This window comes from Amphiura filiformis, chromosome 11, assembly GCF_039555335.1.
Source record: "Amphiura filiformis chromosome 11, Afil_fr2py, whole genome shotgun sequence".
NCBI classification, from domain to species: Eukaryota; Metazoa; Echinodermata; class Ophiuroidea; order Amphilepidida; family Amphiuridae; genus Amphiura; species Amphiura filiformis.
The window spans coordinates 33,732,083-33,744,587 of NC_092638.1; the positions used below are offsets into that span (position 1 = coordinate 33,732,083).

General features: G+C 36.5%; 1 protein-coding gene across 1 annotated transcript; it reads right to left on the reverse strand.

The window, feature by feature from the left end:
- On the reverse strand, window positions 1-10,144 carry LOC140164757 (mitochondrial ubiquitin ligase activator of NFKB 1-like). Its single transcript, XM_072188125.1, has 4 exons — window positions 10,055-10,144; window positions 5,455-5,636; window positions 4,230-4,438; window positions 1-3,414 (listed from the first exon to the last, which is right to left on the reverse strand). Exons 1-4 carry the CDS (start codon window positions 10,071-10,073, stop codon window positions 2,502-2,504), a joined length of 1,323 nt encoding a protein of 440 aa, XP_072044226.1. The 5' UTR covers window positions 10,074-10,144; the 3' UTR covers window positions 1-2,501.
- Between the last annotated feature and the right edge of the window lie 2,361 nt (window positions 10,145-12,505).

A 12,505-nucleotide genomic window follows, 5' to 3' on the forward strand; every position in this document is an offset into this window, starting at 1 on the left:
TATTGCACAGCCCCTAAGCCATATTAATTTGTAAACGCTCTTTAAGCAAAGTCATTGTTCATTTAATTTACAACCGTATGACAAAACAGGAGAAACTATATAGTAACTTTTCGCACAAGATTTGCAATTTAAAGAGAATTGGTCATTGCTCATTGAAATGAAGCTAGTATATGGACAGTATAAGTGTGCTCTTACATTTAATGACATAAAATCTGAAAAATATTGTAAGGATCACTTGAGGTTTTGACTTTTAAAACCTACACTTTGGTCAAAAATTGTGCTTGAATAGGTCGTTTCAACAGATTTACCACATTCGCCTTGCTATAAACATTGAATTGCGTTATCTGTTGACGTAATGGAAAAAAAGGTGTTTTTAGTGGGGGTGTTAGCTTTCGTTCGATATTAAATAAATCTGATTGGATGAAGGGAACACTTGAGGTTTTGACAACCAATCACAGATGCCTATTTTCCACTGGTCACCAGCTAGAAGCTCGTACAGCTCTTATGATGCTATGCACTCAACCGTGTAGTGTAAACAAAGACTGTGTAGAGACAATTCACTGCTTGCTAGGATGTTCTTGGACAAAATTGTGTGCTCTGGTGTATCGAGGTGCAAACTGTGCATAGATAAGATGCGTTTATAAGAGAATCGTTTTGTAGCCAAACCTTTGCATATGGGTTAACTCTCTAACCAGGTCATGATGGCAGCATGCAGTGGTTTCCAAAATAGATTAATAATACCAGTATTTATAAATACTACATAGCTGTTAACTGGTCAGAAAATTAATGGATTCTCAAATTTAGATGTCAAAATAATTGAATGTAGTATGTTACATTGGGCTATTCCCATTGAAATCCAAACATCCACTATATGGAAGACAAGACTTTACAACCTCTTACAAGGTGGTAAACTTGAATATGGATATGGAATTTATAAAAACCGTATTTAATACTAACAGGAATGAAAATATTCTTTTGTATTTAACACGTTATTGTTTTGCAATATTTTAACCCCTTTTTTATTAGGGTGGACTTACTTACCCCACCATATGGGCAAAACTTCCTCCAGCATGTGCGAACCTGCCCCCACTCCCGGGGGGGCACTCACATTTCCCAGCTATACGGGTATGTGCCGCGGCGACGACCCCCTTTTTCAGAGCCGCTGGCCGTTCCTTAGACCCTCTGAAATCATTGTTTGCCCGCTCTGAAGCCCCGCTCTCATCGGCATCTTGAGAGGCGTGTTTTCTGTCCTACTATTTCAAGCCCAAAAGCAGACCCAGAAGCTACTTTTGCGAGCCCAAAAACTTCAAAGGGAATTTTCCATTAATTTCTTCCCCATTGAAACACATTGTAAGGAATAAGGTGAACTTTGGGCGGGATTTTGGGCTACTTTTAGTAGTGGCAACACTGGTTGACTGTTTATAAACATTGCATGCTTTTGCAGCACTGCCGAGTGCCTGCCGACCGCGATGCCTCCAGCTGGTGAACATTTAGCTAGAAATAAATTGAACCCTGGTTTTGGCCTGCGGGTTTAGTTTCCGAGATTTTTCGGATTTTGGTCGGTCAATCAGTTCCCAAGACCCCCCCTTTTTTGACCGGCCGATCAGTTCCCTAGACCCTCCTTTTGGCTGCCGATCAGTTCCTTAGACCTCAAGTTCGAAACTGGCGGTGGCACACCCCTACCAACCAAAAAAATTTGAGTGCTCCCCCCCCCCCGGGCCCCCACTTCGCAAATTTGTTTGTTTGCTTTACTCTGTTGATATTGTAAGGCTTGTCGGCTACGATTTGGGTCGTATGTAGCCAGCCAGGATACAGGGTGTATCAAAATGATTGGCGCCCTTCAGTATCCAGCGAGCATGGCCAAGAAAGCCACATCAAAATGCAGCATAACATCTACCCTATCTGTAGATTTATGTTTAAAAAAGGTCATAAAACTATAAACTCTAGTTATTTCAAGAAGATCTAGTGTTGAATGTGGACTTAGCAAGCATTTTTTTAGACAACAAAGCTGATGGGTACCAATCATTTTGATACAGCCTGTATTGGGCTTTCACATGGGCGAACCAGGTTCCTTCTAACCTTAAAATTTACATCGCTAGGCTAGTCAGAAGACATAGGGAGAACAGTCCCGGTCTTCCCTACTATAAATGACTGTTCAATGGTTAGAAATGGGTTCTCAAAGTTATATGTCAAAATAATTGAATGTAGTATGTTACATTCGGCGATTTCCTTTCAAATCCATACACCCCTATAATAGAAGACATGGCCTTAATCGCCTACATTTCAAATGGAGGCACACATTAAGGGATCGGATAACATGGATCCATATTATAATGAAAGACAGTGATAAAAAGATTAGTTCGCGTCTGAAATTCTGACAACTAGGCAGAAAATGCCGCACTGCGCAGGTCGGCAACCAATCACGGCGCGCCTTTGCCCTAACGTCAGACACGATTTAGTCTTTTTATCTCTATCTTTCATTATATGTATCAATGATTAATTTACGCATGATAAATTGGCATTACTTGTAGAATTCGATTCCTACAAATAGGGCATTGATATGGATTCAATTCTTGAGCACAATCGCGACACACGCAGACATGACCACAGTCTACCAGCACACAGTCTCGTGGCTCCGACATGCAAACAACGCACACATTTGTATCATCATCCTCCGAACTCTCCTTCTCTGATGATGATGACGATACCTCGTTTTCATCATCCGATGCATGTTCCTCTATTGTTTGTACCCGCCGATTAAAAGCTTTTCGCTTATTTGCTTTCATTCGCCATTGATACTTAAACCATACATATAAGGATACAAGGAGGATCACTAAAATTACAAGCACGGGAATCATTAAAATTGCAAGCCCGCTGCGGTGACCTTTATTTTCTGAACCACTGATCCAACGTTCAATACTCTGCAACAACGATTCACTTGGCGGATGAAGTTTATCAAAGAGAACACTTGCAGCACCAAAGAGAACACTTACAACCCATAAAAGATGTGAATATGTAGCAAACTTTTTCCATCTAGTGATGGACGATTTCAGTTCGTCAGTAAAATTATGATTTGCAAACGCTGTTGTCAAAATGTATACCCGTCCATCGGACGGTGGGTAAAGTAAGACTTCACCGTTACTTAAGATTCGTAACTCCCCTACCCCCGTTAACGTCTTGCCTTGTTGCAGGATAAGTTCCACATTTTGGTGTCCTTTAGTCTTTAAGCCACTGAACCAACGTACAATACTCTGCAGCAACGATTCACTTGTAGGATGAAATTTATCGTAAAAAGTCGTAAATTCAAGTCCCGATGCCTTCTCTGGATCCTTTACTCTGATGGATGATCCCCCGTTTGTAAGAATGAATGGCACAGTTTTACTTGCTTTTCGGGTCGAATGGTCGGTGTCCACCCTGAATAAATTATATAACAAGAGATATTCAATAGTGTTTGAGCATTGTTAACTTCATTTAACATACCTTAACTTAATCCTCCTGAACATTACCGGAGGCCTGGCCTGGAGCGGGCAGGGCGGGCGGAATGCGTAATTTCTTTTTGCAACCATGATGGATCGCAACATCCAAACATGTTATGGTTAGGGTTCAGGTTTATGGCTGTAATAAGTAAATACGCGGGCGACACATAAGACACTTCTAACCGAGGCATTATGGTTAATCACAAATGAGGGATCAGTCCAGTTTTTACCATACCAGCATCTGACTTAAGGTTAGTAACTATTTTAAACTGTTGCGATTAGTTAGTTCACAGCATCTTGGTAATGGTAGTGAGCTTTGGCAAAACGTGCATTGATCCTTTCATAGCAAGCGTGCAGAAGAATTCAAATATCACATATATACTTTTTAGGTCCTGTGGTTCTTGAGTTATGTTGAAAAGAGGGCTGAAACAACATCACCTTTGTAAAACGTACATAACTCATTAACAACAATAAATCAAGCAAGTTTTCAAAGTATATGATTTGTAGAATGAACTTCTGCAAAACATCAAGGTGTTATTTTTCAATAATATATTGATTTATATAATAAAAATCGATCTTGTTGGCTGCCTCGACCAACAATACTTAGTCAAGATAATGTTTTGTTATAGAAACCGTCTTTGATTATACCTTGTGCTCACTCAGCTTTAATTTTTGCAATGGGTGATTTTGAAAACATCTGCGCCAAAGACTTTTTTGTTTTAATACGTCTGTAGTCACTTTTGTTGTCCTTACCACTTTTTCTGTTGTCTGTTCCATTTGCTGGTGTACTCACGACATTCCACCCTTTGCATGACTCCAGTTATTCCATCTATGTACATACTTCTGATTGGTTGATGGACAGCCTTGACTTGACCTTCGACCCTTGCGTAAGGAATCACATGATTTGCTTCACCAGTAATGATCTTCTTAAGGTTTGGTGATATCTTCAGAATAGGTGCTTTCTGTGTGAATAATGAACGGAACGTTTATAAAATGCGACACAACTTACAAGCGATATATACATGCATCGGTGCCTGGTTATAGGATAATTTGTTGCTTTTTTTTTCAAACTCGTGAAGAAATTGAAACATTCTTTTAACCTACAGTCATCTGCAGGCATATTGTCTAGGTCTGAAATATCCAAGAATATAGTTCGCTCAGTACAATTGTGACAAAACAACATTCGCTATTCCAGGTACTCGATCGCACGGGCGATGGCTGCGACAATTAAGTTGATTTGGAAACGTTTATCATGTTTACTGAGGGAATACGCGTGACGCGCGAGAAAATGTAATGATTTAAATTTTGGTTTATAGCGAGTTTGCATTTAATATGTATGGGTCCACAGCTAAAAAAGATAAACACAACCAGTCCTGGTCGTCTTTGTACATGTACTTTGAGCCATAGGGGCAGGTTGCCAAGATCAAAGCCCAAAAATGGTAATATCGTTAAATGGATTAACTTTGGGCCGTTGCGCTCGCCCATTTAGGGCTATTTAACAGAGCGTAGCCGGGGGCGCATGGGGCGGACTGCCCCCTGACAAAAATGAAAAAAGATTGAAAGAGAGGGCAAAGGAAAATGAAAGGGGCAAGGAGCCCTTTTTCCACCAAAATTCACCCCGATTATGGGCCAAAATAGTATAAAATACACAATTGTTGCGCGTTGCGCGAGCACATTGTCACAATAAATCCCTTTTCATCCTGGTCATGGGTAAAAATAGTGTAAAATACAACATTTCTGTGCGCTACGCGCGCACATCGTCCTAAGCCTTTCTGACGCTCCAAGACATGTACAGTCTCTCTAAAAAACAAAACCGGTATATGTATTATGTGATGCAATTGCAATTTTTTCCGTCTGTGCCCCCGAAATTTTATTTTACCCCCCTGACCAAGAAAGCTGGCTACGACGGCGCCCCTGCTATTTAACCACTAGTGCCTAGATATACGAGCGTATTTAAATTTTTATGTCCAGTATTCACCGTTATATCTTCTAACTCGAGTATACATCTCGCCATTAGGTATCCACACATAACTGCTGCTATACTTCCAGTGGCGAAAGCAATAAAAAGAAATTCATGTACTCTGGCATGTGTTATGTTGTATAGTTCAACCACTACAACCAATACTACAGTGGATACTAGGTACTTCCGACACTTCGATTCTGTGAGTAAAAGGAAGGAAACAATCAAAGTTACATCATTATTGACGAATTCAACGAGCCAAGTCATGGTCAGGATTTGGTCGGCCATTAGTGGGTCCCCGCATGCACCAAAGAGTGCCCAATTGGGTGGATTAAACCCGCGTAAAATTCGATGTTAGATTCTTTTGTGTGGTAAACTGTCATCATTCATTTGTCTACGTGTAACACGGGTGATAGAATGCAGTTTAAAATACCCTTCAAGGCCGCATCATTTCACATTTTAGGTGAGAAAGAGCCTCGGGGACCCAGCTAATGGCTGCCATTGAGGTGTAGGAATGCGTGAAATTGGATTCGTCCATACTCTTCTCTATGAAAAGGTTCATTTATCATGTTTCGTTCAATATTAAGATCTATCAGTCATTCATTTATGATAAACCATATCCTCTATAAGCCTTATTAATTTAGGTTATTATTATTATTATTAGTAGTAGTAGTAGTATTATTATTATATGTTCTGCCCCCCCCCCCTCCCCCGTACCCTAATTTTTCTTTTATACAACCTCGTTCCTAAATCATATTCACCCATTATTAATGTTATACACATGGGTACCTATAGCATGTATAGTTTTTATGTTATTATAAATGTATCTTATTGCTAATAATTATGCTTTCTATGAAACATCTTCCATGGTATAATTATTTAGTGATTGTATAATACCTTTGTTTTCTTTTTTGTGTTTGTTTTTCCTTTGAAATTATTGGACTAGGCTTTAAATTGTATATTACATATACCTATTACAATATTGTACTTTTTCTTTCTTTCGTAATTATATTTATATTGTATGATATTTTTTTTTAACCATGTGGTTACACCCAACTCACGCTTTGCGTTCTAGACTGGCATCCTCGTCTCTTTCATATGATATTCCATTCACTTCCTATCATAAATATATTTATTATCAATATTACAATTATTATTATTTTCATTATTATTATTATTATCATTATTATATATTATTATTATTATGTATATTTGTGAATTTGTATGTTTGAGATGGAACCAAAAATAAATGAATCTGAATCTTATGGCTCACTATACGCTCTTCTGCGGAACTTCTGTTTAAACCGCTTCAATTCACGTCATGGAGCTCTTTCAGTGCCAGCACTGGAGCCGGGCACTTGAGTTTTGGAATCGGATGCCTATTCATATTTGTGCATATGGACTCACTTTTTGCAGTACCAATCAGCTTTGAAGATATTTCTCTCCAATAACGACTTACTGTTAGAACTGTGTAATTTTGCATAATCATTGTGTTATTACGGTTCCAAAAATAGTTAAGGCTTTTAATAGTTTAGTCTTTTACGACAGATGCTTCTTAATGATATATTTTTAAAGTACGTTTGTACATTGGTGTATAAGAATTTAGTTGCTGCATTGTGTACTTTTCTTTAACATCGCCGCGAAGTATCTCCGTAAGGTGATTTAAAATGCTGTTTGTTGTTGTTATTGTAATAGTTGTAGCTTACTTCCATGTCATATTAATGTACAATTTACATTAAGGTATTAGACCAAGTAGGACATGGACCAAGTACCCAGCAAACACAAAAACGTTTTTAAAACGTTTTAAATAAGTTATATTTTGGCTTTTAGTTTAGGCAAAACGTTTTAATAACATTAAAATGTCGGGTTATGTAAAGGTCATGAAAACGTTTTAAAACGTTTTGTATGAAAACACACTACAATCATATTTCTAAGATGTTTTCAAATATGTTATTGTAAGCTCTTTTTGCAAACATCTTTTGCCAAATATTGTGTCAACACGTAAATAACATTATGTTAAAATATTTTCCCCCAGCAAACACAGAAATGTTCTTAAAATGTTTTCTTCGAAAGGTTTTAATAACATTTAAATGCCGGGTTATATAAAGGTCATAAAAACGTATTTAAAACGTTATTGCAAATATTTTGGGCAAACATTTTTCGCAAAATATTTTTTCAACTCCAAAAATAACATTCTGTTTAGAATGTTTTGTATCAGGTTTTCAAAAATGTTTTTGGAATGTTATTAAAACGTTTTTATACCCTTTATATAACCCGACATTGAAACGTTTTCTGTAAAACATTTTGTGTTTGCTGGGCAGTAGATTATCAAAAAATGTTTTCAATGTTATGAAAACGTTTTATACCCTTAATATACCCTTTATATAACCCGACATTTAAACGTTTTCTGACAACATTTTATAACCTTTTGTGAATGATGTCGAAAACGTTTTATGTTTGCTGGGTATATACCAACTGGGAACTGGGATAAGTGGAATTGGACCAAGTGGAATTAGACCAAGTGGCATGACCAAATGATAATACGCACCTTTAGGGTTTCTCTACCGGATGTCGATTTGTACCTAAATTCCTTGTTCTCAACCCTCTCCATCCCCCCAACCACCACCATCACCACCACCACCACCACCAAAAAAACGGGTTTTCTACATATGGCGCCCTAGCTCGAGCTGAAATACAGCTAAAGATAATGTATTTTGGATACACTCAGAACTTTAGTCACCAGCTTGTCATGTTTGTTATGCATAGTCGCGCTAAAAGTCGATCGATACATGTTGAAATCAGCACAATTAGAGATACACGTTTTTGCTATGAAATTAATTTTTGCGGTCAAATATAAAGCAATATTTTTTCCCTTCAATTAAAAACATAGTGCTTGGATATACATTAAAAAAATCCTGGTGTTAAAATTAGCCATGAAATTGTGTCTTTTAGTGTAAGATTTTTTGCTTTTTATAGGCCTTAACTCCGGCAGTGAGCTTTCTTAGCGTTTCAAACTAATATAGTTTGCTAAAGAAAGATATTTCCCACCTCTGTAAGGTACATCTTGTGGGTCTATATATTATAGTTTTGTCAGAATATCCGTTTTGATTTCACCCTTTTTCACTTTTCACTTGCGACTGCCAATATGTCCAACTCAGTACTTCATTTCTAATATAACCAGCAGAACTAATCGATATTACCATTGTGGCTTGCAAAATCATCCATCCATGGGTACATTCGCGAGTTGATTTTGACAAAATTGGAAGTCGGAATGGTATATAAATATAACATATTATCGTCTTTCTCGTGTGCCCACGGACAAACAAAGTATTTAAATAAATTTAGAAATATGCACAATGTTGTACTAATCCTATATTATAATGTAAGAGATGCATTTGTATTTGTGTTTTTTGTCTTTTGTCCTGTTTAAAAGCAAAATGAATAAAAAAAGCAATAAAAAAGTGGGTTAGAAAGTTGGAAAAAATCCTTCGTTGGCGAACTATATTACATTGAAAAAGTTTAAAAGGTTGATCAAAAAAAAGCTCGCAGGCCAAGTTGAAGCCTATCAAAATCGAAAATCTTACACTAAATGACTGAATTTCACGCCTAAGTTTAACACTAGGATTTGAAAAAAAATATATAATATCAAGCATTATAGTTTTTTATGACATTTACTGAAAAAATGTAAATTATTGCTTTTTATTTGGCCGAGAAAATTAATTTTACATTGAAAAGGTGCAACTCAAAATTTTGCTCATTCAACACCAAATTCGATCGTTTGTATTGCCTCATTAAATGACTGAGTGAGCCTTGTAGAACAATAGATATCGGTTGACCAGAGTTCTGCCTGGATAGGGTATCTCGCGCTATTCTCAAAGTACCCGGTCAGGTTTAAGTTGACTCACTTTGTTACAAAAAATCTTTATCCCTGACCCATAACTATACTGCGCCAAAAAAGTATCCTTACACTTGGACAAATAATCACAATTTCAAAACTGAACCATATTGGGTAATTTTGCACATTGTGACACCACATTGAATCCAATGTGACTTCAAGAAGCAAAGTTACAAGCATTTGATTAGACGAACGTCCAGTTTTGAAAGTGACACACTGGTCTATTCAAAACGGTCTAGATATCTGGTTTGAGACTGGTGAATGGCTCATTTGTGCGTGCCTTTAATTTAAAACAAAAGGAACAAACGAAAACTGAAACAAAGGCGCTGACAAATAAAATGAAAGTTATGAAAAATACAGAGAAGTAAAAACTGGAATAAAACTGCTTTAAATAAAGCTTCATTGAAGGAAACTGTGTTACTTTTAAAACTGGAACTTCTTCTATTCAATTGCTTGTAACTTTACTTCTTGATGTCTCATTGGATTCAATGTGGTATCATAATGTGCAGGATTAGATAGTGCATCTATTACAAAAACAAATTTACCATAATATGGTTCAGTTTTGAAATTGTAATTATTTTTCCAAGTGTAAGGTTACTTCCTTGGCGCAGTATATATTTAGAACTCATTTTGTCATTGATATCATGCTTTAAAATATAGCGCTGTTTCGGTTTCAATATAGTCATGTTCTGAAATGGAAACATAATTTGCTATCTTTCTTACCTCTTCGATTCCTCGGCATGATGTTGGTCCTTATAGTCTGCTTATTGGGTGCTCCTCAAGTAAGTACCAGCACCATACCAGCTGATATATGGGTCACTCCATATGAAATCAAGGAGTCGCCCCACCTGACCCCCTCAGATTTGCTTTATATTTTAGTCATATGTTGTACCTGTAAAAATATTAAAACCTGCAAATTTGAGGTCTGTATCTCTTACGGATTTTCTGTGGCAGCCATTTAAAGTTGGAGTAGGGGGGTCTAAATTTGGACCCAAAAGTTGCCTTTTAAACAAATTTCATCTTTGGGAGGCTGTGCCTTCTTTATAAAAAGAGAGAGAGGTCTGAAATTTTGTGTACACACTAACTGCATGCCCAATTTGTCAAAAAATAAAAAATAAAAAATTTCTGTAATTGCGTGTTGTGTCACGGGGTCATTAAATATGCAAGAAAAATGTAATATTTTGTAAACTGGCAAGTTTAGCCCCCCTAAATTCACATTTTTTGTCAGATTAATAATCTTTTGTTGTCACTGATGCTATATATAGGATAAATACAATGCATATCCAAAAAATTGAGGTCACAACTCATTTACATTTCGAACAGCGCCCTCACGAAGATGAAATTTATTGCAAATTCAACATTTTCAGGGCCCAAAGTCGATGTGGTCCACCTTCAAAATTTATAAAACATCACTTTTATATAACTACTAGTCTTAAATTACAACTTTGCTAAGTCCCAGTAATTGTATTGGTTGACTTCATATAAAATGACAAGCCCAAAGTTGACCATTTTCTTATGATTGCATGTAGTGCAAATGTGCCGAATTCGGAAGGCTTGAAAGTCAAATTGGCCCCAATATTGAAAATAAAATGGAAATAAAAGTAAATAGGGCCAATAACTATGCATCTAGTCATTTATTTTCAATATTGTGGCCATTTTGACTTTTAAACCTTCCGAATTCGGCACATTTGCAGTACATGCAATCATAAGAAAATGGTCAACTTTGGGCTTGTCGTTTTATATGAAGTCAATCTATAAAATTACTGGGATTGAGCAAAGTTGCAATTTAAGACTAGTAGTCATATAAAAGTGATGTTTTATAAATTTTGAAGGTTGACCACATCGACTTTGGGCCCCTGAAAATGGTGAATTTGCATTAATTTTCATCTTCGCGAGGGCCCTGTTGGAAATATAAATAAATGGTCACCTCAATGTCTTGGATATGCATTGTATGTGTCCTATATATCGCATCAGTGACAACAAAAACAATTAATCTGACAAAAATGTGAATTTAGGGGGCTAAACTTGCCAGTATACAAAACATTACATTTTTTTTGCATATTTGACCCTGTGACACAACGAGCAATTACAGACATTTATTTTTTTTACTTGTTGACAAATTGGACATGCATGCAATTAGTGTGTATACAAAGTTTCAGACCTCTCTCTCTTTTTATTAGGAAGGTACAGGCTCCCAAAGATGATATTTATTCAAAGGGCAACTTTTGGGTCCAAATTTAGATCCCCCTACTCCAACTTTAAATGGCTACCATAGAAAATCTGTATATATTGAAAATGAAATGGAAATAAAAGTAAATAGGGCCAATAACTACTCATCTAATCATTTATTTTTAATATTGTGGCCAATTTGACTTTCAAGCCTTCCGAATTCAGCACATTTGCACTACATGCAATCATAAGAAAATGGTCAACTTTGGGCTTGTCATTTTATATGAAGTCAACCTATACAATTACTGGGACTTAGCAAAGTTGTAATTTAAGACTAGTAGTTATATAAAAGTGATGTTTTATAAATTTTGAAGGTGGACCACATCGACTTTGGGCCCTGAAAATGTTGAATTTGCAATAAATTTCATCTTCGTGAGGGCGCTGTTCGAAATGTAAATGAGTTGTGACCTCAATTTTTTGGATATGTATTGTATTTATCCTATATATAGCATCAGTGACAACAAAAAATAATTAATCTGACCAAAAATGTGAATTTAGGGGGGCTAAACTTGCCAGTTTACAAAATATTACATTTTTTCTTGCATATTTAATGACCCTGTGACACAACGCGCAATTACAGAATTTTTTATTTTTTATTTTTTTGACAAATTGGGCATGCAGTTAGTGTGTATACAAAGTTTCAGACTTCTCTTTCTTTTTATAAAGAAGGCACAGACTCCCAAAGATGAAATTTATTTAAAGGGCAACTTTTGGGTCCAAATTTAGACCCCCCTACTCCAACTTTAAATGGCTGCCACAGAAAATCCGTAAGAGCTACAGACCTCAAATTTGCAGGTTTTAAATATTTTTACAGGTACAACATATGACTAAAATATAAAGCAAATCTGAGGGGGTCAGGTGGGGCGACTCCTTGATTTCATATGGAATGACCCATATATAATGCTCAGGCTTTTTTTTGAGCCACACTATTCTGAAATAAAATAT

Bases quoted from the DNA above. Each gene is read 5' to 3' on its own strand.
- LOC140164757 (XM_072188125.1), bottom strand. The intron at 4,439-5,454 runs GTGAATACTGGA...TTATTCACACAG, and splicing joins TCGAGTTAGAAGATATAACG to AAAGCACCTATTCTGAAGAT. The intron at 3,415-4,229 runs GTAAGGACAACA...TAATTTATTCAG, and splicing joins AACAGACAACAGAAAAAGTG to GGTGGACACCGACCATTCGA.